General features: G+C 41.4%; 2 protein-coding genes across 3 annotated transcripts in view; one reads left to right on the forward strand and one right to left on the reverse strand.

Moving 5' to 3' along the window:
- The window catches only part of LOC117896231 (soluble guanylate cyclase 88E), a 39952-nt gene extending 23723 nt beyond the window's left edge, over positions 1–16229 (reverse strand). The window contains exon 1 of the mRNA XM_034804367.1: positions 15942–16229. The gene's annotated coding sequence lies outside the window, so the exon portion shown is untranslated. The remainder of the gene's footprint in view (positions 1–15941) is intronic.
- A 5288-nt stretch (positions 16230–21517) lies between these two features.
- Positions 21518–26542, forward strand: LOC117898555 (glycogen [starch] synthase). 2 transcript variants are annotated; one of them, XM_034808041.1, is made up of 5 exons: positions 21518–21667; positions 24211–25184; positions 25250–26117; positions 26192–26327; positions 26403–26542. In XM_034808041.1, the coding sequence occupies exons 2-5, from the start codon at positions 24211–24213 to the stop codon at positions 26492–26494; spliced, it is 2070 nt and encodes a 689-aa protein (XP_034663932.1). In that variant the 5' UTR covers positions 21518–21667; the 3' UTR covers positions 26495–26542. The 2 variants fall into 2 exon arrangements, with proteins under 2 accessions (XP_034663932.1, XP_034663931.1); XM_034808040.1 differs by lacking the exon at positions 21518–21667 and adding an exon at positions 23984–24137.
- Positions 26543–26650: the final 108 nt, after the last annotated feature.

Consider the following 26650-nt stretch of genomic DNA (forward strand, 5'->3'; position numbering starts at 1 on the left):
GCCTCGTCCCCAAACTGAAGATTTATGTCTTGTGCGAAAAAAGTTTTGTTGTGTGTTATTTTGGTGGCTCTTGGCCATCAAATGCACGTGCCTGAGAGTTGGCCATAACTGACAGTTCCTGTGCTAATTGGTATGGGTAGCAATCGCCATCGCTCGCTCTCTCTCTCTCTCTCTTTGAGCCACTTGAAATGCCTGTCACAAATGCTGCCCCACACACACATGGCACCCGAGAAAGCATGCTCTACTTTAAGGCTTGCAGTTTCCCATTGTCCCAAAAAGGGTTTGGGTTTAATTGTTATTATTTTGGCTACACTAAGCTGAACGGAAAGCGTAGTCGGGCATGGAGTTTTGTGTGCTTGAGTGCCGTTTGGGTCAATGAAATTAATTGAAGGAAAACCACACACAAAATTTAATTTAACCAACCTAAAAGCCAAGGAAGTTAAAGCAGAATGAAAATGAAAGTGTTTCAATTGATGGCTTCCCGTGGTGGCTGGAGGTTTGCTAAGTGCCGTCTGCCCCCAGAGTAGAGCCAGCAGACAGAGTCAGCCTTTCTTTAACTGATGGTTTTCGCACCCAACCCTCTGGAAATCCACATCATCTGGGCAGCTGCCCCTCGTTGAAAGGTGCTTGAACTTTCTGTTATGGCAGCAGCATTAATTATTTGTGATTATTATTGTGCGAAATCCTCGCTAATTGTTGCTGAAAGCTCGCCTGAAGGTTAAGTTAAAGTTACATTTAAGGCAGCTCATTTCTAGAAAATTATAGATTCCGTTTGCGTGGTTACCATTAAAATCCATTCCCACGCGGCAACTGCATTGGGTTTTCCTTTTACAATCTCCTCCAACATCGCTCATACGCCAAGCTGGCTGCTTTTTTTTGTTAATGCAACAGCTGCTCTTGCTAACAAATCCCCAGCCACATACAAAGCCCCGCCAGAGGATGGGCTAACGGGTGTGACTAACAAAACTTTGTGTGTGGGAAAGAAAAAACCAGGAAAACAAAAATAAGTAGCAGTGCGGAAAACAACTTTGTCATTATCCCAGCCACAGCACCTGAACCACCAACGTGGCAGAGACAGGGCAAAACAAACTCAACCAAAGCGTAAGTCACAACTAAAAGAAAAATGCTGGTAAGTAGTTTGGGTCGTCCCGCATTCTTTTCCCTCAGTGAGCGTTACTCCCGCAGCTACAAGAATCTACTCTGTACTCTGTACTTTAACTGAAAATTGAGAATAATACGCTGAAACGGTGCTCTGGTTTCTACGTAAAGTTTTTAAAGGTAAAGTTTCTGACCTAAATATTTGGAAAAGATGAAAATTTTGTGGATTAGCAGCCATAGTCGACACAAGAAATCTGCCAGACATGTCTGAGTCTGAGACTGCACAATTTCCATCGAGGAGTCTCACTCTTTTCGAGCAAAAATTCCATTGCGTAATTAAAATAAATATTATCTATTTACTCATAATTTGTTTTATTATTTCTTTGACATTTCTGGTTGTAATATTGCTTCTTTCCTGTACATCTGACCATATCCTTCACACCCATACTTATACCCCCTCAAATACCGTGCATAAAAAAAGCAAACTCTAGGATTAAGCCTTAAGCTGGCGCCTTTTCTCCATTTCGGACTGCCCTGGACTGCAACTTTGATTGATCTGCCATCAGCTGATTAATGTGCCCAGCCAGTGGGAGCCCACAAAATCCATGGCAAGGATGCGTTAAGTGATTAGCTGGTAGATACTTGTATATCCATCTTTGTTTTCGCTTCTTCGCGTAACTTGAGCGAAACTTGGGCCGTTCTTTGGGGTTCATTTATCATAAACATTATATTGAACAATTAGCGATAATTTATGCGCCAGCTTTGTGCCGCCTGCGCCCACTGTCACCGCAGCCGCAAATCTGCATGGAAAACGAAGGTCAACCCGTTTCCAATTTTCTCGGCAGTGGCATCAGCCTTGGGCGTGCCACAAGAATGCCCAGGGATGCGGAAGTGATTACTTTCAGGTCTCTCAGTGGGCTATGCGGTGCCTCCTTCTGTCACTTGAATTATGAACGAGCTGTGCGTATGTGTCAGCATCTCTCTGTGAGTGAGTGTGCGTGTGTCGGGAGCACGAAAAATGTTCAATTTTCCATCTACGTTAAGCTTTAATGTGGAAATGGAGTTTCAATGTTTTTGAGTTTATTTGAAAATTCAAAAGAAGATTGCCTGATGCTGGGAATTTTTAAAATCTCTTCGTTGAGGGGTGACAAAAATGCTTTAAGGTCTAAATATACGTACTAAAATTTGCTTTAATTCTTAGGTTAACATTAAAGCTAAAAGTTGATAATAGTAAATGCTAATCTGTATGTGCTTGGCTCTTGATTTATTTCATTTTCGTTTTACCATGCGTATCAGTAAACTTCCTCTGACAGCTAGGCCATTTATGCCAATCAGTAAATATGAAATATTTAAATAAATCGACAATCTGCATAATACATTTTACTGACATATTTGCAACGAGTTGTGGGGGCTTCACCTTAATTACATTTTCAAGTCAACAAGTAAAATGCAAAAAAAAAAACATCGAATTTCTGTGTTATTTTCGATTTGCATTTTCGACAGAGATTGCCAACTGGCTGTAAACAGGGGAAAACATTTTGCGTATTAAATTTATAAGCCAAAATTAGCATAGTAAATAGTGAGCGGGGCAGCTCCTATCGTTTTCTAACCTTTAATCATTCCCGTTTCTTCGATTCAAAGCAAATATAATTTACTCCTTCCTTAGGCGATTTCCATAAGCTTTTCGAAGCCACAAAAAACAAATTCATAAACGAATATAAATGGAAATTCGTTGAAGATTTGCATTCTACTTATGGGAGCGAGCAGCAAGAACCATTTCGGCGACCTGAAATAACAATTTCGGGGGACCTGCTCGAGTGTAGAGCCCACAACGGGCTTGTACTTTTCCTCATTTTCCTCATTTATAATAAATGCATTTTCCACTTCCAACCAAGAACACACACAACCCCTGTCGTTTGTCGATTCGTGTTTTCCCTCTGTGTTTTGTGAATTTTCCGTTTAAGCAAGCATAAAAATTGAAAATCAATTTATTGGCAGTCACCGCAGCATGCAAAAATTGTGCAAAGAGATAACGAGAGTACGAGCAGCATTTTTGGGCTGCTTGTGGAACCTTTTTGCGGCGAGTAAGCCGTATCGTGCATATCTATTGGAATTCCACAAATATTGGCAGCATGATTTATTCATTTGTGCGTGATTTATTGAGCTGCATTTGGCATTAACATTTAGATATGAAAATGAATTGTTTTGGGATTGCAAATGTGTAATGAAATGAAAATATCGAGAGTAGTTTTATTGAATGGAAGATGATTTCATTGCACACAGATTCCAATGCCCAATTAGGAAACCGAATTTTGGGAAATATTTTTGGTAGAATAATAATTGCAAATAAGTTGTTACAATTATTTTATATTTATAAATTCCCACTGAAAAATCTCTTTCAACTCTTGGGAATAAATTCTGATAGCTGATCTAAAATATTTTCAATTGTAAGCCCGATTTTTATATTCTCTTAAAGAACTCCCTTTTCACAGCTTCAATTTATCAAGAGGGTGCTTCTCTTAACCCATCTTAAAGACCTCTTCAAAGCTGACTATCTCTCTCTCCACATGTCATTTCACTTTAAGAGTTCGGAGCTCCGTTCATTGTTTGCTTTCTCTTGTGCTTGCGCTACACTTTAAGCTAGAGCAGCGACCCTCTGCCCCCTATAATCTTTCTCCACCCAAAAAATGTGGGTCAACATCTGTAGCTTCATAAACCAACCCCAAAAAACGAAGATTATTTATGCTGAAACGAAGCATATTTATTTACTTGTTTGTATTTGAAGGAGACGAGCGAGCACATGCATCGACTGCTGGGGCTATTATATGGCACTCAGACGGCTGTGCTCTTGGTATTATTATTTGCCCAGATTCTGTTGACAGATCCCGTTTTGGGTTTTTGCTATTGTTGGAGTATGTTAATGAACAGTAATCTGGGCAGCTTAGTATTGGCATTGATAGGATACCACTTGAAAAGTCTGTACATTTGACAATAAGACAAATCAAATTGGGGTTAACGCATCAATTGCTCGTATTTTCTGTGTAAGCTAAAGGCAGCCTTTCATCTTGTTTTTGTCGTGACTGGCAGGGACTGGCATGTACTCTTATTGTCCATCAAACCAACAAATGTTATGGTTGAGTCACCCAGCCCAGTCAGAACTGTGCACATTGAGTTATTTATGGGGCGTAAAGGGAAAATGGGGGCCAAGTAAATTGATTCTGTAGGGGGGTAGTGGAGAGCCAATTGTTATTCAAATTGTTTTTTCAACAAATAACAAAGTACATCCACCCCATTGTGCTATAAGCTGGGAAAATCAAAAGTTATAATTTATTTAAGCTTTTGTTTGCCTGCAGGGAGCAACATTTCCCTAACCATATGAGCCGGACTGTACTTCTGATGGTCTCTCTTTAGTGTGTGTCGACCACAGCAGCGCAGCCCAGCAGTTTACTGTTTCGTGAGCGCAGCCTCTGTCGCCAGAATGCAAACAGCAGTAACCGTAAACGATGGCCAGCAAACGACAAGAGAGCAGGGGAGAGAGAGAGAGCAGCGAGGTAACAAGTTACATGAGGCCAAGGTGTAGATATAAAAGGTGAGGCTGAGAAGCTGGTTCTATGATTGTTTTAGATATTCCCTAAACTTTGTGTTTAGGGCTGAACGCGATCTGGGATCACATGCAGCTAAAGAGATAGAATAACATATGGGCTCGGCACTTCGGCCACGCCTCACCTTATCCAGAAACACACCTTTCGAGGCAGCGCTGCTTTGCTCCGTTTGTTCTTTCAATTCCGCTTTGTGCGCGAGAGCAGAGGGACAAGCAGACTAAGTAGGTGCTCGCAGCAGCGCAGCTCATAATCGCTGATTGCGGCAGCCATTAGGAAAGCCAAAAATGAGGATGTTGGCGATTCAGCTACTTGTACCTAGCTGAAGGTTCGAAGGACACAAAGAAGAAACTAGACCGACGACAACACTGCTAATAATCAAGTTCGGAACGTGGTAAGTGTCAGCAGGTCCTTAAATTTTGCATAGCGCTGAAACCAACAGATTATTATTATATTAGCGTTGCAAACGAGGAAGCAAATTTGCTTTCAGGCGGGTATACAAATATGTTAAGCAACTGCATTGCTTAGTTTTTTCTAAGAACAATCTTTTATGGCCCAGCCTTGAATGCTGAAGATACAGTTGCAGTCGCTGCAATCGTTGTAGCCACAGGGAGAGAGTAAACTAAATCAACTACAAATTATGGAAGTGACACTTAGTTAACCAGACGACAGCATGTGTCAAGTGAACTCAGGCAGGAGCGAGTACATTCCATTTGCCTCAAACTCTACAAACTTCTCGTAGTTTTAAAGAGTAAACAAACTCTGTCAACGAACACTTTAAATAAGCTGCCAGAAAGTTTTGTCTCACAGTTTGGCCCACATATTCAACAAATGGAAAACTTTTTAAGAGCATCATCAAACGAAGTTTCCCTTTCCCTTACCCCTAGACCTTGTTTTTTTTATATCAGAGTTGTTTCTGTTTCTATCTCTTTGGACGTCAGCATTTCAAATGTTCTCGTAAACTTTTCCGACTGGTTTATTTGCAAACAATTTGCCTATTTGCTTATGGTTTCTGCCTGATTAAACATGCCAAACACACGCAAAGATAGAATCACTCTCGCGCAGCAGGATAGGCGCAGGATTGTATGTACGCACGTGATGGGCGCCTCAAAAGGATGCAATGCGAAACGATAACTTTTTGAGACGCTATCAAATTCGCCTTTTCGTGGAAACTCTTTGCGGTTTTTGTTATGCGGTTTCCAGTTCAGTTCGGTTCGGCTCTATCAATAAAGCAGCAAACTGTCAAAGCCTCGGGGCACCTTGGCAACCATCACCATTTGACTTCTTGCCACACACAAAAAAAAGGACTTGACTTCTCGAGTCAAGTTTATTTGACAAAGTGCAAAAGAATGAAATGGAAACTTTTGCCGGCGCTGTCTTCATATCTCTCTTTCTTGCTGTGGTTTCATCTACCATAATAGGAAGGCAAGAAAAAAATTCCACACTTCCTTTAATCAAATTGGAAAAACACTCTGCAGCTGCCAGTTATATAATTTTAATTAAATTTGAGCAAAGCATTTTAAATGACCGCCGCCTGACTGCAATTCAATTTGAAATTCCCCGATGCTTGTCTAATAAAATTTCCAACATCTTGCCAGCAGTCTGGAGAGGACGAGCACTTTAAGCTGATTCCGACAAGGGTCTGGGAAAATTCCAACACCTGAGCAAAATGCCTAAGAGATTACCTAATTTAAATCCCAATTACATTTATATTCCCTCTTTGTTTTGGCATACTCGAACAATGGCTGGGCTTTTTCCTGGCTTTTGTTTGGGCGTACCTTTGGCATTTTCTTTTTATTTTTGCTGCTTGCCACCGATACAAAATTGTTTTGTTATGGATATAAAGCTGGCTTTAAATGTATTTTAAAGTGTATATTTGTATAGAACTTCTCTGTTTTGTTCTCTGCTGGCTGGTGTTTTAAAATTATGGGGAAGCCTTAAAGCTGTTAAGCTGAAAAAGTTGGAGGTGTGAGAGAAATTGCATAAAAAGGAACACCTTGTTCTGGGAATAAATTCATTCTAAATTTAGATGCTTCCCGTTAATTATGTATATGTGGCATCACTTTCAGACAAAACTAAATATAACTGTGGATTTATTTTTAGCTGTAGGTTTGCATTAAATTTTTTGTTCTAACTTAAACTTAACCAAGAATAATCCGTTTATAAATACTCATGATCTGCTACTATTAAGCAGTCAAAGTTTTGACATTTTATATTATATCTTGCTGTCCCGTATGTCTGACAGTTTGCTTATCTTTCTTGCACACTTCATAAAGACGGAAATACAAAGCTGCTGTTACACGATTATCTTTTCACCGACGCAATCCTGTAGGATTATGTTGTCATTCGCACGCCTTGCAGTAGATCTCTTATGGTTGCGCTATCCTTGTTTTCAAGTGTTTACTTACTTTTTATTGTCTACAAAAATAGGCAACAAATACCACAATCGAGGTGTTTATGCATAAGTGAAAAACTTCACAAATTTTCTTTAAATTAAAATGCAAAAAGGATGTAGAGGATAGTACCTCTAGAATAAGAGCTACAAAAGATTTGTCACACTTAGTTGCTTTGTGGAGAGAATGTCCTTTGCCCATACTTTGTCGTTGCTCGTTTTCTCACGTAGTGTCCCGTGCAACAAGAAGCTTAACGCAAAAAGTTCCAAAGCGTAACAAATTCATTTGGCCCTCACCTGACTTGGTGTCTCGTTCCATAAATGTGCACTTTATTTTTATTACAAATTAAATACAACAACTGCGCTCAGCCTCAGTGCCTTCAGCCTCCCACACATTTCGCTGTCTCATGTTTAGAGTGAGAAGCTGTAAGTCGCGCATGCTGTCTCTTTTGCACAAATGCACACACACTTACAGCAACACAGACACACACATAAAAACATACCAGCACCCACATCAAATGGAATCCTCATATGTGAAGATGCGCATTATTTCTGCGTTGACAGTTGGCATTAAAATGTGCGCCCATAAATATTATTAGCTGCTCTCCCACTCCCATTCAAGCACACTCTACTCTCTCTCTCTCTCTGTCTCTCTCTTTCTTGCTCCTACTATCTTCTCATGCCTCACTTTTGCTGAGTGACAGGACGCTTTGGGCACATTCCCTTTTCCTTCTCTCTCTCTGCTTATTTTTTCTGTGTCATTTTTAAATATGCCGCCCCAAGGCAAACATTTTGTTTTGTCTGCCTTTAGAGGGTCTGAATATCCTGTAGCCCTGTATGTGTGACAATCAGGAGCAGCAGCTTTGGGCTCAATAAACCATTTAAAGCGAGGCTATAATACTAGAGAGAGAGATCCGATCGAATACTTTAAATATCATCAAGATCGGATCTTCTTTTTCTTACAAAATTTGCCTATTCTCTGAATAAACATTTATATAAAATATATTTTATTAACAGGGCATCCCCTTGGTCGAGCTACCTGAGTTAAGGGCTCTTACGTGTCTCTTCTGAATTTCCTTTGTTTGCTCACTGCTTTGGTTATCCTCATATTTTGGGCATAACATATGTTAACTCATTATCCTTTTTTTTGCCAGCTCAGAATTGAAGCGCTTTTCCCATTTTTATGCTCACATAAAGAAGGGAACTCCACCGCAGTAAAGGCACAAAATATTGTCAGCTTGGACTTAGACCAAAAACTACCAAAGGTTGACTACTACAAAGCACAAAGAGTGGACAGAGTACACAAATTGTGTCCCACAAATTTACCTCCTGACATGCCTGAAAATTTCAATTCTCTTTTGTGCCTTTTTCCAGCATCTTCATTAAATGAATTGCCTTGAAAATCTCAGCAAAATTAAGTTCAAGCTCGAAATTTACGTTGTGCCATTGACTTAAATTTAACTTAAAGCTCAAAAATTCCCGTCTAAATTGAAGGCACGGAAATTTTATGACCAAAATACATTTCCTCTTAACACATTTTTAGGGGCATTTGTGGTTCGTTTTGTTGTGGCAAGAGTGGCTTCCAAAAAAAAGGAAAAAGAAGGAAGGACAATTCTGCCTGGGCAATGAGAAAATCTCATGCAAAAACAGAGAAAACAAAATGCTTTTGTGTTTGCTTTGTATTTTTTGTTGCTGTGAAAAGCTTCACATGTGCCGCCGCCGTCGCCACTGCCACTGTGATACTTTTTGAGGTTTGACGTTGTTTTACTTGCTGTAGTGACTGTTTTTTGTGTTTTTTTCTTGTGTAAATATTTCACTTAGCCAGTAGCCCGGCCCCAGCGCTGGTCTGTTTATAAATCTTTTGACTTTATTTGCACTTTGGCGCATCAACTTAAATTAAAAGGAAAATAAAAAGCACAAAGGGAAAGCCAACCCACACGCTCACAAACAAACAAACAGTTGCCATAAAATCGGATTTTGTATGGGTTTCCCTATGGTATCCATGTACATACTTCCTGCTGCCCAATGTGTGTGGTTCCATGTCCTGTGTCCAGTCCTTCTCTCATTCGTTTTACTGTCAACGGTGATTAGTTTGTCTTAGTGTATGTGTTGTATCTTCTTTATATACATATTTGGGTGTAGCTGTGTCTGTGCCTAAACATTTTATTTCATTTGCTAAAGTAAATGAAAAATTTAAATCAAGTCAAGCCGCTTAAATGCCCTCAGGGGCTCGACCCGGCCACTTGCTCTATTATTTTAGGTCTTTCTCTTTTAAGTTTTTTCTTTCTTTCTTTACTTTTCTGAATCTCAGACTTGGTTTTGCTTGCGATTTGCTTTCATTCTTTGCTTTCTGTTCTGGTTTTAATGGAATTGCCTTGCAGTTCCCAGCAGTTCCAAGAAGCGGTGTGTGGGAATTGCCTAGAAAATTGTAATGTATTATTTATTTTTATACTTATAAAAGCAATTACTTTTGAGTACTTGCAACTACGACTCCTACTTGTCTGGAATAATTGGAAAATAATCGTATTTGTATTTGGATTCAATAAATGACTAGTGTCAGGAGACAATAATAATTCATGGACTTTCATCCTTTAAATACACATTTTTCAGGGTTAAACATTCTCTCCATTTACCCCTAAATTGCTCTAATAAATTGTGTATAAATTGTACTTCCCCTTTGACCTTAAATATTATAGGTTGAAAACCGATCAGTTACCTCAAAATTACACCGATGGAGTCTCTCCCGCAGAGGTCTCGCGCATAAATTTACATTCCCCCGCTAATTATTCATAATTGAAATAAGTCAAGTGATTAAAATTGCACGAAAAACTTCAGGCCCCATCCTGTCCCAAGGATGATTTGTGATTTTTTTGTTGTTCTTGCTGCTGCTCATTATTTTTGGGCTTATTTCTCAGCGCACAAGTGGAAGTAGAAGTAGAAGGATGCCCCTCAAGGCGTAAGACGGTTAACAAGCAGCGGGTTAACTTTCTGGCTTAGCATAAATTATTCCCGACTGTTTCCCTGTGCCAGGCACGCATCTTCATTAAAAACCTACACGATGGAAATTAATGAGCGCCAAACGTGGCGGTGGCGCTCCCAAAACCTCCCATGCCACGTTACCCTAAACTTTGGTGTACTGCCAGCTACTCATCAGATTGGCAATAAACGACAGAGCCTTGACACGTGAGACAAATGCATATGAGTTTAGAGACCTTTTAATGGGACAAGCTGGATGCTGCCAAAATGGCAGAGAGTGCAAAGAGCAGAGCGGGTAGCAGGGTGGAGCTAGCTATTAACCTGACAGACACAGACACAGCCACTAGACACCAGACACCCTGGCCTGTTGGTTGTGTGTTTACCCTTGGCTGATATCAAATTAGCGCCCAGACACCAACAATTCCTGGCGCACACATTAAATCTCATTCGGGCCAACGCTGCGCATACATAGCACAGCGACAAAAGCTGCTCTAATTCAATAGAAAGATTTTTACATGGAGGCCCACACGGCGTATGCTCACTGCACATTTCCTGAAACATTTCTATACATTTTGCGTTGAAGTTAAGAGTTGAACTTTGTTGGCTGTGCAACCTCCATGGTGTGTGGCTCTCCCTTTATCTGCTGACAACTTATTTACCTTTTGCCAATTAAAGCCAAAGGCTCGAGGACAGAAAAGTTTTAAGTGCTAATTTGTTCAGTCTACATAAATCAGTGAGCAAGCGAAAAGTACGGCAGACAGTAACAAAAGTTTTGTTGGAAGAAAAACGAAGGTTTGGGGCTGTGTAATTTGGATATTTCTTTAACTTTATAACGCTCGAATTATGCCATGACTACGAGTATATATTTAATTAAATGGTGAAAGGAAAAGGCATCAAAAAGTAACATTTAAGGGAGAGTTTTAGCCGACAAGGTTAGGTAGATTTCAGTCAGATAAATTTAGTTTCCTATACCCATATCATAAATATTCACCACATCTACAACCCATCCAATTATGTCGAAGCCAACAGATTAAAGTTTCTTTCCATCAACCAAACTATCTAAGCTGCTGCCACTCGTGCCATGCCTGCCTAAGCCTGCTCCCTCAGCCACTCAGAACTTGCATATTCAGAGACTCCATTTCCGTTTTCTGTTAGGAAAAAGAGGAAAATTTGATTTGGTGCCGCACTGATTGGCTTCAGCACACAACCTTCGATTCTATCTGTAGCTCCAGCTCAATCTCCATCTGTATGGGCATATCCTCCATCAGTTTTGCGGTCTGTCTGCGCGCGTAACAGGTGCAGCTGAAAGCCAATAATGGGATGGGGAATTGGGAGGTGCTGCTGCTGGCTGGGGTGTGGGGTAGCAGGTGCCAATGTGTGTATTTTGCCAGATTGTTGAGATTAACATTGCGGGTAGTCCAAGGTGTATGCATCAGAGGGTAAGGCAGTGCTCTAACTGCCACAGAGAGTGCCACACCTTTCTCTGGAATTCACCTTCGCAGCGGTCTGACTTACTCCAGGCTGTATCTCTGCTTGATTGCCTTTTAATTAGTTGTAAGCTGATTATGCAAATAGCACCATAAAAACAACAACAAACAGTGCTTGAGAATGTGTTGTATGGGAATCGATTTGGTGGTTTAGCTGTGGGGCTCACACACATGGCACAGTGGAAGCGGCAAGCTAAGATTGCTATGCAATTTTAATGTTCTCTTTTTCTCTTGATTCATGTTTATTTAATAATTCAGGATTTATCGCACCAAACAGTGGGAATTTCTTGCTGCTCACACACACACAGTCCGAGCACCACAGTCCCACATGCCATACCAAAAATATTCACTTACTCATGTGACTGAGCATAAAAATTCCGTATTCCACTTGGCTGCCTGCTGCGGCTTTTGGCCAAGCAAAATACATGTAGATGTGGGGACAGATAGAGCAAAGGAGAGAGAAAAAGTGCAAAGAAATATCACTTACAGACATAAAAATGCAAATTAGAGCACAGATATGCAGCAGACCAGCTGAAGGCCGACAGCTGTGGACCACCGCAAGAAGAAAAATATATAAAAATATCGAGCGAAAAAATAACTTCAAGCTAAAATCAAGAATGAATTATTGGCCCCGGCCAGGATAAGGCCTACTGCGGGGCATTTACAGCATGAGCAGATTATTAGCCAGTGTTTTGGGCGGTGGCAGCGTAAAAGTTTCCTCAATTGCTTGGACCAACTTTTCTTGGCCTTCGATGCTGCGAGGTTTTTGGGGTAGGGCTGGACTGCCTTTTGTGTTTTTTGGGCATCTTTTTGTTGGCGCACATAATCGACACGTGCGTGCTTTGATTTATGCAGCGAAAGTGTCGAGAACATTTTAATAATTACGTAATTGCATGAATCGATGGAAAAGTGAGATCAAACCTAAAGCTTAAACTGAGAGCTTGTGGAGAGACATTCGAAGCGGTTAGCTGAGAGTTTTCTAATTGGAAGAGTGGCTCCAGAGCTGATTAAAATGAAGTGCAAATTGTTACCTGACCTTCTGCAAAAATTTGTCTCTAAAGTAGCTGTCAGTTTTCTGTCAAAAGTCTCAAAATTCCCTGTTAAAAAAAGGAATCCTTAGAATTCTCTTTAAGCACCATAATTTGTCAAAATATTCCTTCTACTCTTCCATGAATAAAAAACCTTTTCTTTTCACAAAAGATTTACGCATAACAAGGTTGACCCACAAAAAGAAACAAAATCTGTACATTAATGAATGTGGCAAAAACATTTCCAACCCGTCGCTTGGCAAGCAACAAAAGCAGGACACTGCAAAGGACATTGCCTTGCCCTACACCTTACCTTGACTTCTTTTAGCTTTAAAACTGACAAATTTTGAGCAAAGATAAAAGTAGAAACCAAAGAATATGTACCTATGTATGTATGTGTATTCGTTTTCATTTTGGCTGGCCGTCAATCAAAAAGTGTCGAAAACATTTCAATAAGCAAAATGCCAGCTCACCGTTCTCCGAGCTCCGTTCACCTGTTGCCTGCGGGGAGGCTGGGGCGTTCAGTAGACTGAGTGGCCATGTCAGCTGTTTAACAGTTCACCGAGCACGCACACACACACAATAGAGGATAGCTGGAGTAAAAGAGAGGCAGAAAACCAGACCAGGAGCATCTCAAGTGTCAAATGTGCTGAACTAGAAAAGTTCTACGTACATTGAGGTGGGAAAAAAAAAGGAAAAGGGAAGGCGAAAGCGATTCAAATTGAATTTGCCCGAGGACTCCTTTTCCATGACATTCATTTACATACATATATGTGGAGATACACACACATATACCAAATACTTATAAGCATGTGTAATGTGTGTGTGTTAGGAGCTCTTAAATTTTAGGGGTTTGCGTACAAGCAATTTGCATGCCAGTGTTTAAAGGAGCTTATCATTATAATCAACACTCAGGCAGCAGAATTCATAAAAGAATAAGGCCACTCGAGTAGCTGATGGAGTAACTGGGATACCCATTATTAGGAAATATTTTGGCGCATTTATCTCTTAAGTGTGGCATCATTAGAGAACCATTTGAAAACCTTTTGAAATTCAACCCAAAGTAAAACTTTGACTGGGTGGGAAATTAGAAAAAGCTTCAGGTGTCCTCTCCTTAAGACCTTTGAAAGTTTGTTTTTTTTTAAGAATTTTCCAAACAAAAATTCCACGTCTAATGAGTTCACTGAAAACATTATTATATATGCAAAATAAATCCATATAAAAAATTTAGATTTTAAAAAAAATTCACTAAGCTTTAAACCAGATAAGAAGTTGTCCCTAAGGGTAAACCGAATAATTAAAAATTGGCATACCCTTAAGACAAGCAAAAGCTGATTAAAAATGACATTGTCCGCTCATGTGTCCTGGTTTAGGTAAATTTCATTATTACGATTATTTCTGCTGGTGGGGACAAGCTCATTTTACGTTTATTAACTTGATAACCAAATGAGTGTGAGGAAAAATGGGGGAACTTCACCCCAAAAATAGATAGAGAGAGAGAGAGAAATCCCCTGCTTTTTTGTTGACTATTTTTAGACCCCAACTGATAGCAAACAAAAAACTCTATACCATAACCATGACCCCCATGTGGAGTGCTCGTTCCACTCTCACAGTTAACTCAGAGTCTAGTTCGAATGAGGGTGCATTAATTACTACTTGCCACCCTTTTGGATGTGCCTCCTGTATTTTACCTGTATTTGCCAGCCACTTGTCGGTTTTGTTTGTCTATGCACATCCTTATCATTCTTTGGTTGTCGCTGATAAGCGCTTTCGGGCGTGGAAGCGCACTCCGACTATGATCAAATTATAGCAGAGTACTCGAGCACTGTGATACGACAGAAAAAATAAAGTTTTTGAAGTTTTCTAAGCTCAACAAAAAATTGGCTTAAACTCCTCTAAATCTCTGTGGTGAATTTCCCTCATGAACTTTACCCCTCCGCAGAAACAACAGCATTAATGGAAAAATATATGAACCCACATGTGGCAGTACCCCTTCCCTTTATTTGTGGCATTCACATTCATCAGGAGATTCCGACAGGAGTCTGCCAAGACAAACCCTTTGGTCCTTTGTCACGCCTCCTTGGACCGACGTCTACGGCAGACAAAATCGCATAAAACTTTCAAGGCATTTTCTATTTGTTTTCATTTGCCCCTTTTCTCTCTCTTTCTTTTTCTTTTTTTCTGCTGTTCAGTTTCATTTTGTATTGTTTGGCTGCGGCTTTTGGTAAATTCCAATGCTTCAACGCGCTGGAAAAAAAACCCCAGAAGAAAGAGACTGAGAGCCTGTGAACGGAAAACAATAAAAAATCGGAAGACTCATTTGCATAAAGTTTTGCTGGGCTAAACCAAAATACAATACAAAATACACTTCCACCGCCCACACAGGAAAAATCTTTGAGTGATTTCCTTTTTAAAGATAATTTTGGGTTTTCCTTTGCTTATTTTATGAGACTTTTATACATTTCTAAGGGCTGCTGCCTGCCACATAAAACTATTTAAGAAACGCCAAAAGAGCAACTTTTTTTATGTCTCATATGTGCGAATGTTTTTTTTTTTGGCTGCACTTTGGATTCGGCCATCTCCTTATTTTTATGGACAGGACTTTGTTTTTATGGGACTTTTCTGCCATCTAAATGCACGACTTGTAAATGTTCAAGTTGGAGGAGGGGTTTGCAGCGAGGGAAGTGCCTTCAAATAAATCAATAGAGCCGCCTGATAAATCAGAGTTCCGGTCATTGATTAGCTAACGATGCGCCTATAATTTTTCTTTCTTCCCTTGTTCTTGGATTTCTTCCTTGAGCCAAAACTGCGGTGGGTCTACGGTAAATTGAAGCAAACGATGGAACACCCAAAGGAATTTAAAGGAAACGATCTAAAAACAAGCAAAAAGTTTTCCGTAATTAGGTTAAAATTACTTTGTGAATTTTTAAGTCGGGTTTTGTGTGGGTTTTTTGCCAAACTAATTTTGTGAGAATTTTAGTTTATTTTCAACTTTTGCCAAACCTGAAACGATTTATAATATATTTCTTACACAACATTATTAAATTACACAATAGAAACACAAGTCGAGTATTTGTAAGAATATTTTTTTACTTTTTCTATCAAGTGCTTCACTAAAACTATAAAAGAATTGTTTTAAAAAATTCCTTGATTCAGTAAACAAAATCTCAGCGATAAAGTGATGTTTATTCTTTGATTGAAACAACTCTTAAATCACTTTCCATACGTTTTTTCTCCTTTAGTGCTTTGCTAAAGGCCTACAATTAGCCATCTGTTAGTGGGATTCTCATTCTCATTCTATCCCAGACCCTTAATTGATGTTATATTCCAAAATCTAACAAATCAAAATTTCGCAACTTACCAACAGCTGGAACACGTTTTCTCCGTTTCTCAGCTCTGCTCAAAAGTGTCTTCTGAAGCTTCTTAAATACTTAATGTGGGGCACGTTGCTTAAATTTTTTTGCGTTTTGCTGGTTGTCTCGCGGGTCTCGTCGTCGCAAACACTCTCACATATACATTTATTTTATATACCTATTGTAACGTTATTATTTTCTCTTTATTTACGACATTTAATTTTATATTTATGTACTTTGATTTTCATTATGCGATGTGCTGCGGATTTGTGGCACGCTTAACCTGCCCCACAAAAGGGAAAACGGATAAAGGAAAAAAGGGAATTCAGCCATAAGGCAGCAGTAGGAATATATTTCGGGCCGCGATGCTCATATAATTTGATTTTATTTGATTTGATTTCATTTTTTGTTGCGTGTTTTTATTTGCTTTCCGTTTTAGCGGGATTTGCACGTCTGAGGGGAAGTTGGATAAGGGACGGAGGTGGTTATGTATGAGGCGTGACGGCTAAATTGGCGGCGCGATAAATGAATCTCGGCTCTCGCTTAACGGTATTCCATTTTGGCTCCGGTAAAAGCCAAAAATTTCCAGAATTTTCTTAAATTAAATTGTGAAAAAATTGCTGCGCTCAGTACAACGTCAGAAGTGCCTCCATAGCTCTCTCACTCCCTTGGCAACCACTTTCTCTTGCTTGCAAAAAATACACAGCATATTCATGTCCTTTTTCGAGGTTTGAGCAACCTTAAACGAATTTAAAATGATAATGGAGTACAAGAACCTATGGCTGGAAGCTGGAAATACCCTGTGGCAGCAAAAATAGCAACTAAATATAAAATTCCACAGAAATAAAGCTACTAAAATCGAGAAATATGTGCGATTAAAGATCACAGAAAGAGTAAGGGATTCGGATCCATTAGCGTCTCGTATTTCGATCCAAAAGCTTCTCCACATTTCCAGCTACTCCAAATGTTGATACTAATTATACCAAAGAGAGAGCACAATAAGCCGTGCTGGCATGTGGCCGTTGAGATATTTTCGTAATATTTTCTGCTGTTTTTCATAGGAGTAGCAGCTGAAGCTGCTCCTGTCTCTGCTGCTCGCTTGAATTAATTACGCAACTTAACTGGTTTTTCTGCCAAATCGCATTATAAAGTGGTTTTTGATGTTGCCTCTTGGGTGTCTGCAGCTAGGATGCCTCCCATGAGAGCAAAAATCTGACGGCATTTAAATTGGCCTACTCGGCGTATGCTTAATGGCACAAGCTAACTTCGGGTGGGATTCAAATGAATTATAATTTAATTGCTTTGGTAAATTATGAACGCAATTTAATGCTGTTATTGTGATTGGGAATATTTTTAAATAAATTAAAATAAGTCGCGTGTGAATTTATTTATTAAATTTATTATACTTTACATGAATTAATTTTATTGTTTTAGATTTATGGATTTCTTTTTGAAATAATAAATAAAATATAATAAACAAACATAATAGAAGGAAATAATTACGAGTTGCCAAGCAAAAGGGCAATTGTTCAAATGTTTTTTTAAGGGCTTATTCTGTTAAAATATTTTTCTCCATTCGAATTTTGTCAGTTTCACTTAAAATAATAATATTTGGCAATAGAATAGATTGGATGGCTTTGTTTTTATATTAAATATAAATCCTTTAAGTCCAAATTTTATTTTAGTTTTCATATATCGTTTTTGAATTCTTTTAAAGTGATTTAAAGCTGAATATTATGAATTAATTATGTATTGAATTATATATTTACTTTAAAACTATTAATATTATTCTTTATTTAAATGTTATGTATATTTAATTGCTTTATTTCGATTAAATTTACACGATTAGGACACGTATGAATTTATTATTTAACAAGCAAACAGCTTTAATGTTATTCCACCGTTTCCAAGAGCTCTGCCAATGAGTGATCACTGACCAGGAGATCCTAATCCGTAGATAAGCGCGAGGACAACCGACTGCCACGAACTGCGAATGGTAAATGGCAGGTCTGCAACTTGTCTCGAGGATTGTCAGGACATAGTTGCCACTACATTCGCCACTTGTTTAAAAACGAACACCAAACGACAACACCAGCACTGACAGCAACAGCAACAACAGTAAGAAAACGCACTTTGAATACGAGTTTTAGCCGGGGATGCGGGCACGCAACACACGCAGGATGCGGGGTCGGAGACAAAACGAAACCACACGCAACGTGCAACAGCCGCCGACTGATGGGCCTTCATCTGCCACTGGTAGATGGTACGCTCCCATACAGCGACACGCAGATACAGACACGAACAGCCACACACACAGAGAGAGAAAGGCACTCACACAGATACTCGGCATTTGGTGATAACAGACAGTTTTTCGAAATTCGAATTCGTGTCGCCGTCAGCTGCTGCTGCCTCTGTCGCAGTCGCTGTCGCTGCCACTGCTGCCGATTCTGTTTGTGTACAAACAGTAGCAGAGCATCCGTTGTAAGCAAGAGCAAAAGCATCAGCAGCCAGTAGCCACCCACAACAGCAACCACATTCACCATGTTGCATGTACTACGTATGGCGAGCCTCAAACGCATGCGCCACAATGTAGGCAACACTCAAGGGTGGCTTGGTTTAGGTGAAGGAATGCCAGAGGCAGAAGATATTCCTGATCAGTTTTGCCAGTAGTCAAAGTATGAAAATAGTTTTTATTTATGTTTCAGAGAGGGCCTTAGGAGACCAAACACATCACAGTCTTTTCAAAGATTTATTTTCAAGGTTCTTTGGCTCATATGGAGCTAATAAATGCTGTCTACAGATCAACCAAAAACACCTGAATATCGCAGACACATAAACCTAAATTCTTTACTCTCCTCTTATGGAAACTTTCACACCCTTCCGTTTAGCAGGTATCCTGCAGTCGTAACGCCAACAATTCAGCTGCTTCTTGTTTGTATTTGGCTTCTGATGCTCCTGCTCCTGCTGTTGCTGTTGCTGTTCCTTCTTCTGCTGCTGCTTACTCTTCACCTTCTTCTCCTCCTTCCTCTGCTCCTGCCTATGCCTATGCCTATTGCCTGCCATCAACGCAAGCTCGTCTCAGTGCTCAGAAGCTTCTTTCGTTTGTTATCTTTATTGTCCTGCAATATTTCGACAGAGGGTTTGGCTGGGGGCTGATTATGGGGTTAGTGTGTGTGCGTTGGGGGGCCGTGACATAAATTAGTCACATTTGACTTGGACGTCCCTTAACCTTAAGTCGGTTAAGTTGAGTGTCTTCAGCTCGAGCTCGAGCTCCGGTCCGTGTGAAGTTCACGTGCCCGGCCATGGTCGCTAATGAATTATGACCAAGTTTTTAATTAAGCTCTTTATGGCGTGGCAAAAGACGCTTCTACTCGATACTCACGCGTTTATTTTTGGGAATTTCCTTGACAGTTTTTGGATGATACTAAAACATACGTCTGAATTATTATTAGATGTGGCTCACATTTTTTTTGGTGGCACATTTCTAGCATTTAGCTTAAGGATTGCTCAACAATGGATTGTTCTTTAAAGCTTCGCTTACTTTCAATTCAAAGATTTTCTCCACAAAATTGTGCACAATTGAAATTAGGTGACATATAAAAGGACCATCCTTGACCTCGCCAGTGGCACAAAAATATTTTTGTATTTTCACATATGGCCAACAGTTGTCACCGCTTTAGATAAGCGATTTGCTGCCATGGATGTCCTAGCTGTGTGCTAGTTTTGTATGTGGCTATAAGCCATGAGCACAGAGGGAGACACTGTCGAAACGAGGCAGCAGCAGCAGCTGTGCATGCAGCAGATTTAAATCAGTTTTAGAAGATTTAAAATAAATGTTTTTGTTTGATTTCTGTATAAGTAGGAGACATTTATTTATGAGTTCCCATCCTATTCTGGAAGGGTTTCAGCTGCTGCCCCGTTTAGGCAGTACTTAAAATAACCAAAAAGCAAAAGCAAATGACACTCGGAGCATATCTGTGCAGGAAATTGCAAAAACTAACTTTAAACTAAAAACAAAGAACAACAAGAGAGAGAGAGAGAGAGAGAGAGAGAGTATGAAACAAAGAGAGTTGGAGCTAAGTGTAACAATGAACATGTGTGCGTGAAGAGGTGTCCGTGTCACCGCATGAGCTGTGGCCAAATATGCATCCAACCCGAGCTTCTACTCTGTCCTTGCCCGATCTTATCACAATAAACTTTAGCTGAATGCCCGTAAATGTTATGCCAAAATGATTTAATGCCAGTCAGCTCCCGCCTGCTGCAAGACGACACCACAGACAGCATCCCACACACAGCATTATGGCTGTTGTATCTCCCATTGTGCCTGTTATCAATTGATTTTTATCAAGGACACAAAGGAAGCGCCGCGCGTCAAAGACATTCAAAGCAGCTACAAGCTAAACAAGATGAATCCACTTCGGGGAAATTAAGTGAAAACATGTGGCGCGACAATGGGATACCCAGTAGCACTGCGTTCTGTACAGAGAAAGAGGTAAAATAAATCTACCCTACAATTTTCAGTGCAGTAAAGACACAGAGCATGTAATAAATGTTCCACGTTTGAACTTGTTGGCGCAGTCCAAAGGGTCAAGGCTACAACAGCTACACCTGCAGGTCCTGGTCCTGGTGACAGGCTGACGCGCTGATAAAATGAGTGATTTCCTTTTAATGATGAGTCCGCGATGCGTTAGATTCGCGCTAGTGGTAGCGACACACTGAAAAAAAAAATCACAATTAATTATGGTCTTACCTGAGACTCCTTGCTTGGCTTTGTATAAAAAGTATACCTGAAAAAATACTCCTCCAATATTGCAACATCTTCGATCAACCATTCAGTCGTTTGACCCACTTTGCTGACTCCTTAAATTCTTTCTCTCTCTCACTTTCTTTCTCATACCCTTTCTTTTGCATACTTTTCAATTAATAAACATAAAAAAACGGAACCAGCAGGAATGACAGTCAAAGAGTGTGAAAGGCAATTGCGTGTCCATCTTTGGGTTTTAATTGAGGCTAAGCGAGCGGACGAGCGCCACAAAGAACATTAAATTGTTTATGGAGCAAGGTTACGTTCAAGTTTTGTGTGAAGTATTACTTTTAATGCAAAAATTGAATGGAATCGAGGGTTAGTTGTGACGTTTTCAGAGAAAATAATAAAGGAAAGTGGCTCAAGGTGAGTGTGAAACGTTTAGCACTTTAATTTCGAAGTCCGCGCCAATCCTGTCTGACTCTGGAAAGCTGCCTGCTATAGTGTATAGTGGAATTTCTATACAAATTGTTTTTCGGAGATTTCGGATATGGTAATAGTAGCTTGACATTTATAAGCTAATTCCTTGTAAGATACATTGCATTATGTTAACCTTCAATTTATTTTACAATTTTGAATGTTTTTATGGCAGCGCTGTGAGGTATTTCTTTACTTTCCATAAGCGCTCTCACCGAAAATTTCTCCCAAAACTCAAACTTGTAGCGCAGAAATGAGTCCGAGACGTGAAGCTCTCTAGCAACATAGAAGTAAAGCTCTGCAAACTGCAAATGACGTATCCGTGGGGGTGGTACAGTGGTCTATACATGTTTTTTTAAACGGCCCCAAAATACATATACTGCGGGTCGGGCCAACAACGAAACAACACAGAATTACATCCGAATAACATCACAAAAGTAGTTGAATTAAATATCCAAAAATAACCGTACTCATTCCTCTTCCATCGTTCGTTTCGTGTGCTGTAGCTTTAAGGTGATTTTTTCTTAAATTAAATTAAATCGAATATATAACAAATGACACAGCTGTGCGCGTGCCCCATCGTCAAATGGCTATACATAAACAAATTGTGTTATCAGCAGCATTGATTGCAATTGGCGCCACATGGACGCCACATTAATCTGGAAACATACATATACCTACACAGTTACTATTTTAAATATTGCATTACCTGCTAAAGAAAAAAAGTGAGAAATGCGAAACATAAACAAACAGCGTTAAAAAGCAGCGCTGCCGCTGCCGCTGTCGCAGCCAGCGCCTATCAATGCGCCGGGCCACACCGGCCGCTACCTGATAAAACAGTAAAAATTACCACACTCTCTCGCTCTCTCCGGAATGCAGCCAGAGCGAACAACAACAACTACAGTGACATTATCAAGTCAAACTTGTTGAACTGGTTAAAGAAAGGCAATAATTAAAGCAGCAGCACCCAGAAACTAAACCAATTTTTAATGTTCTGCCTATAGCGGCGGCGTCAGCTGAGCAGCCGCAGCACTGCCACTGACCTTTATTTGACTTTTAGCTGCTTCTACCGACGACGCCGCCGTTCTGGCAATGAAAAAGAAAAAACAACAAGAACGAGAGGGAGCCAAACTTCGGGTGTCGAATCTTGTGATACCCTCACCTATACTTCGTTTGTACCATAGAGCGGAAACGTATTGATCCAAGTAGGAAGTAAACAGTTAACAGTTATGATAGACAAACATGTGTATGTGAACTGCATTGTGGTATATACCCTCTGCCAGGGTATCAGACAATTTCTTTCGGGCCTCTGCTGCGACACTTGAGGTCGGGTCTCTTTCTCTCTTCCTCTTCCTCCATTTGTGGCTGTTATTTTCGGAGTTTTGTCGCTGCAGGCAGCGGGGTGGAAAGAGAAAAAGACAACTGGGAGCCCGCGCGTGTGTGTACTGATGCAAGAACGAGACGTAGGAGACAGTGCTCTAATTGAATAATTGAATAAAAATAAAAGTGTAAGAAACTTGCCAAGAAAAGTGAGAAAGATTTTATTGCTGAATGCTGCTGCAGGTTCCGCTATTTGCCTTCATTCTCATTGTCGTGCTCTTTGCACTTTTACTTTTTGGCATACCTGCCTGCCTGCCTGCCTCTCTCATCTCTGCGTTAATTGCTTTTCCTCATACCCGCATATCCGTGTTTTCAAACAAAATCTGTGGTGAAAGCAAGATAATAGCTGTGTGCGGGGAGAACGAAGAGAATAAGAAGAATGGAGTTAAATATGCACATACATTTATACATATTACATATTTACGTACCTTCTTCCTACTGCTCTTCCTTCTATTTCATATAGTGACAGCAGATAATAAGCAGTGTAATTAAAGAACTGAGTGATAAAATTAATAAAGTGAGTGATCCAGATAGTGTTGAGTCTTTGCGCCGTACAAAAGATCGGATCACTTTGTGATTGTCATATTAACAATCGGTTGGGACGCTAATCAGACTCAAGATTAGCAAAAAAAAAAAAAGAAGCACTATGTAGTTTCAATGTTTCTTCGTGCATATGTATGTACATATGTACATATGTATGTATGCATATGTAGTTCATGCCGGTTTGCCTTGTTCAAGGTCATTCAAAAAAAGTGTCTCAATTATGTATAAATTAAACAAACCAAAATATAAATACATCAGTTGAGATGGAACATTCTCCAGTAGTTTCCAAAATAGAGAACTCATTCAAAAATCTATAAAATATTGTTAAAATAATAGCGCAAAATTACGGATTATTGTTAGCCTTTAAAATATTAAAAAAAAAAAGTATGAAAACCTTTTCAAACATGTTTTTAATGGAAAATTGAAATCCATGCCTACAAAGTGTGTGCTGCTCTGGAAATTCCAGGCGCCATCGGGCGTTTCGTTGCAATGAAAACGTGTGGCAATCTTATGGCTAAAAGCAAGAAAAATTGGCAAACTCATGTTGGACCGTCCGATGATGCGGAGACCATTTCCTGCATCTAAAAATAGGGTGCCCAAAAATCTGTGTGTGTGTGTGTGTGTGTGTGCAATGGCAAAAGCAAACAAATGGCTGAACATACGGCCGGTGAGTGTCAGGGACAGGGCTGGCGATGTCGCCAGCCAAGCCTTATCGTTGCTGGGCCGTGAAATGCAGCCTGATGATGATGCAACGGGCGATGACCAGGAGGAGCAGCATGAGCATGAGCATGGGAACGGGCACAGACACAGCAGACACATCGTACGGCAGAGATAAGGCTCACGAAGGCGCAGCTTGTAATGTGGGTCAAGTCGGTGGCTAAAATTAGTTGACTCTATCAGTGCGCAACGAGTGGCTCAGCGGAGAGGTTTAGACGTTCCAGCTCACCGTTGACGATCAGAACAGATTCGAACCGATCCGAGCAAGTATATCAGGAGCATTATGCGAAGACAGATGTCCTATCGGTTTGAAGATCAAGACGCCTCCCCATATGGCCTAAGGGTTATGCCAAACACTTGAACCCCCACCCATCCACAATTGAATCTAATTTTACCTTCAAATGACTCTTTTGCAGATGAATCGTCGCTTCTCGAGAGTGGAGTCCGGTGTGGACCTGAAGGATTACTTCGATCGTGGGGATATTGCATCGCGCGAGAACCGCTGGAACTTTGAGGTGGCATGGGAGGTGGCCAACAAGGTGGGCGGCATTTACACAGTCATCCGGTCCAAGGCGTATGTCTCCACCGAGGAGATGGGCGAGCAGCTGTGCATGATGGGGCCCTACAAGGAGGTCTGCGCCCGCACAGAGATGGAGGAGATGGAATTCCCGCGCGGCAATCCCCTGCTCGACGCCGTCAACTCGATGCGCTCGCGCGGCTACAAGATCCACACGGGACGCTGGCTGGTGGACGGCAATCCGCAGCTCATTCTGTTCGACATTGGCTCCGCTGCGTGGAAGCTGGACCAGTTCAAGTCGGAGATGTGGGAGAAGTGCCACATTGGCATACCCCACTTGGATATCGAGACGAACGATGCCATCATTCTGGGCTTCATGATCGCCGAGTTCCTCGAAGAGTTTCGCAACTTTGCGGTCACATACTCGCAAAACCATGACCTAAATCCACCTCGGATCGTCGCCCACTTCCACGAGTGGCAGGCCGGCGTAGGTCTGATTATGCTGCGCACACGACTCGTGGAGATTGCCACCGTTTTCACCACCCATGCCACGCTGCTGGGTCGCTACTTGTGCGCTGGCAATACTGATTTCTACAACAACCTGGACAAGTTTGCCGTGGACGAGGAGGCGGGCAAGCGGCAGATCTATCATCGCTACTGTTTGGAGCGTGGCGCCACGCATTTGGCGCATGTCTTCACCACCGTCTCGGAAATCACGGGCTTCGAGGCGGAGCATCTGCTCAAGCGCAAGCCGGACATTATCACGCCCAACGGCCTCAATGTGAAGAAGTTTTCGGCCATACACGAGTTCCAGAACATGCATGCCGTCGCCAAGGAGAAGATCAACGAATTTGTGCGCGGTCATTTCTATGGGTGAGTAGCCGACAGCAGCTCCTCCTTGTCCATGGAAACACTCATCTTTTTTGTGCTCCCTGCAGCCACATGGACTTTGATTTGGACAAGACAATGTATTTCTTCATTGCCGGTCGGTATGAGTTCGGCAACAAGGGCGCCGACATCTTCATTGAGGCATTGGCGCGTCTGAATGCGATGCTGAAGCACGAGCGCCCCGACACCACGGTGGTGGCGTTCCTCATCTTTCCCACCAAGACGAACAACTTCAATGTGGACTCGCTGCGTGGCCATGCGGTGATCAAGCAGCTGCGTGACACCATCAACAATGTGCAGCAGGCGGTGGGCAAGCGCATGTTCGACACCTGTCTGAAGGGCCATCTGCCCAACTCGGCCGATCTGCTGGAGAAGGATGATCTGGTGAAGATCAAGCGTTGCATGTACGCCATGCAGCGCGACTCCATGCCGCCGGTGACCACGCACAATGTCGCCGATGACTGGAACGATCCGGTGCTGGCCTCGATTCGTCGCTGTCATCTCTTCAATTCGGTGAACGATCGCGTCAAGATGGTCTTCCATCCAGAGTTCCTAACATCCACCAATCCCCTGTTTGGCATTGACTACGAGGAGTTTGTGCGCGGCTGCCACTTGGGCGTTTTCCCCTCCTACTACGAGCCCTGGGGCTACACACCCGCCGAGTGCACCGTCATGGGCATACCCAGTGTGACCACAAACCTCTCGGGCTTTGGCTGCTTCATGCAGGAGCACATCAGTGATCCCAAGTCGTATGGCATCTACATTGTCGATCGTCGCTACATCGGACTCGAGGACAGCATCCAGCAGTTGTCCACCTTCATGATGGAATTCTCGCGTCTGAATCGCCGCCAGCGCATCATTCAGCGCAATCGCACGGAGCGTCTCAGTGATTTGCTTGACTGGCGCACCCTGGGCATTGTATGCATCGCACTTCAATCTCTAGTTTCCATCCCATAATCCCATGTTCTCGTTTTCGTTTTCGCATTTTGCAGTATTACAGACAGGCCAGGGTGAAGGCCTTGCAGGCCGTCTATCCGGACTATGTGGACGAGTCGGCCATCTATGGCTCGCGCAGTAATCTGGTATTCTCGCGTCCACACAGCGAACCGCCCAGCCCCACCTCATCGCGTATGTCCAAATAAAGCAAAGCAAAGCACCGTCCGATATATGAATTTTCATTTTTGTTCTTGTCCTTCCTCCCAGGTCACACTACACCAGCGCCATCTGTGCATGGCTCCGACGATGAGGACTCCGTGGACGAAGAGACCGAACTCAAGGAACTGGGCATCAAGTAGAAGAACTTTTTGTGGACCTTCAAATTAGTGACGAACAAACCAACATACGCGCAATATTACCATAAGTTCTAGTAATTTCGTTTCATCAATTGTTCCGACAAATTACGTGGGGGAAGGAGCGTCCTCCCATCCCTTTTTAACTATACAAAAAAGAAA

This window comes from Drosophila subobscura, chromosome O, assembly GCF_008121235.1.
Source record: "Drosophila subobscura isolate 14011-0131.10 chromosome O, UCBerk_Dsub_1.0, whole genome shotgun sequence".
Lineage (NCBI taxonomy): Eukaryota > Metazoa > Arthropoda > Insecta > Diptera > Drosophilidae > Drosophila > Drosophila subobscura.

Coding starts and splice junctions, on each gene's coding strand:
- LOC117898555 (XM_034808040.1), top strand. CDS start 24,078: ATGCGAAGACAGATGTCCTATCGGTTTGAAGATCAAGACGCCTCCCCA. Junction 26,118..26,191: donor ACTGGCGCACCCTGGGCATT/GTATGCATCGCA, acceptor CGCATTTTGCAG/TATTACAGACAGGCCAGGGT. Junction 26,328..26,402: donor GCCCAGCCCCACCTCATCGC/GTATGTCCAAAT, acceptor CCTTCCTCCCAG/GTCACACTACACCAGCGCCA.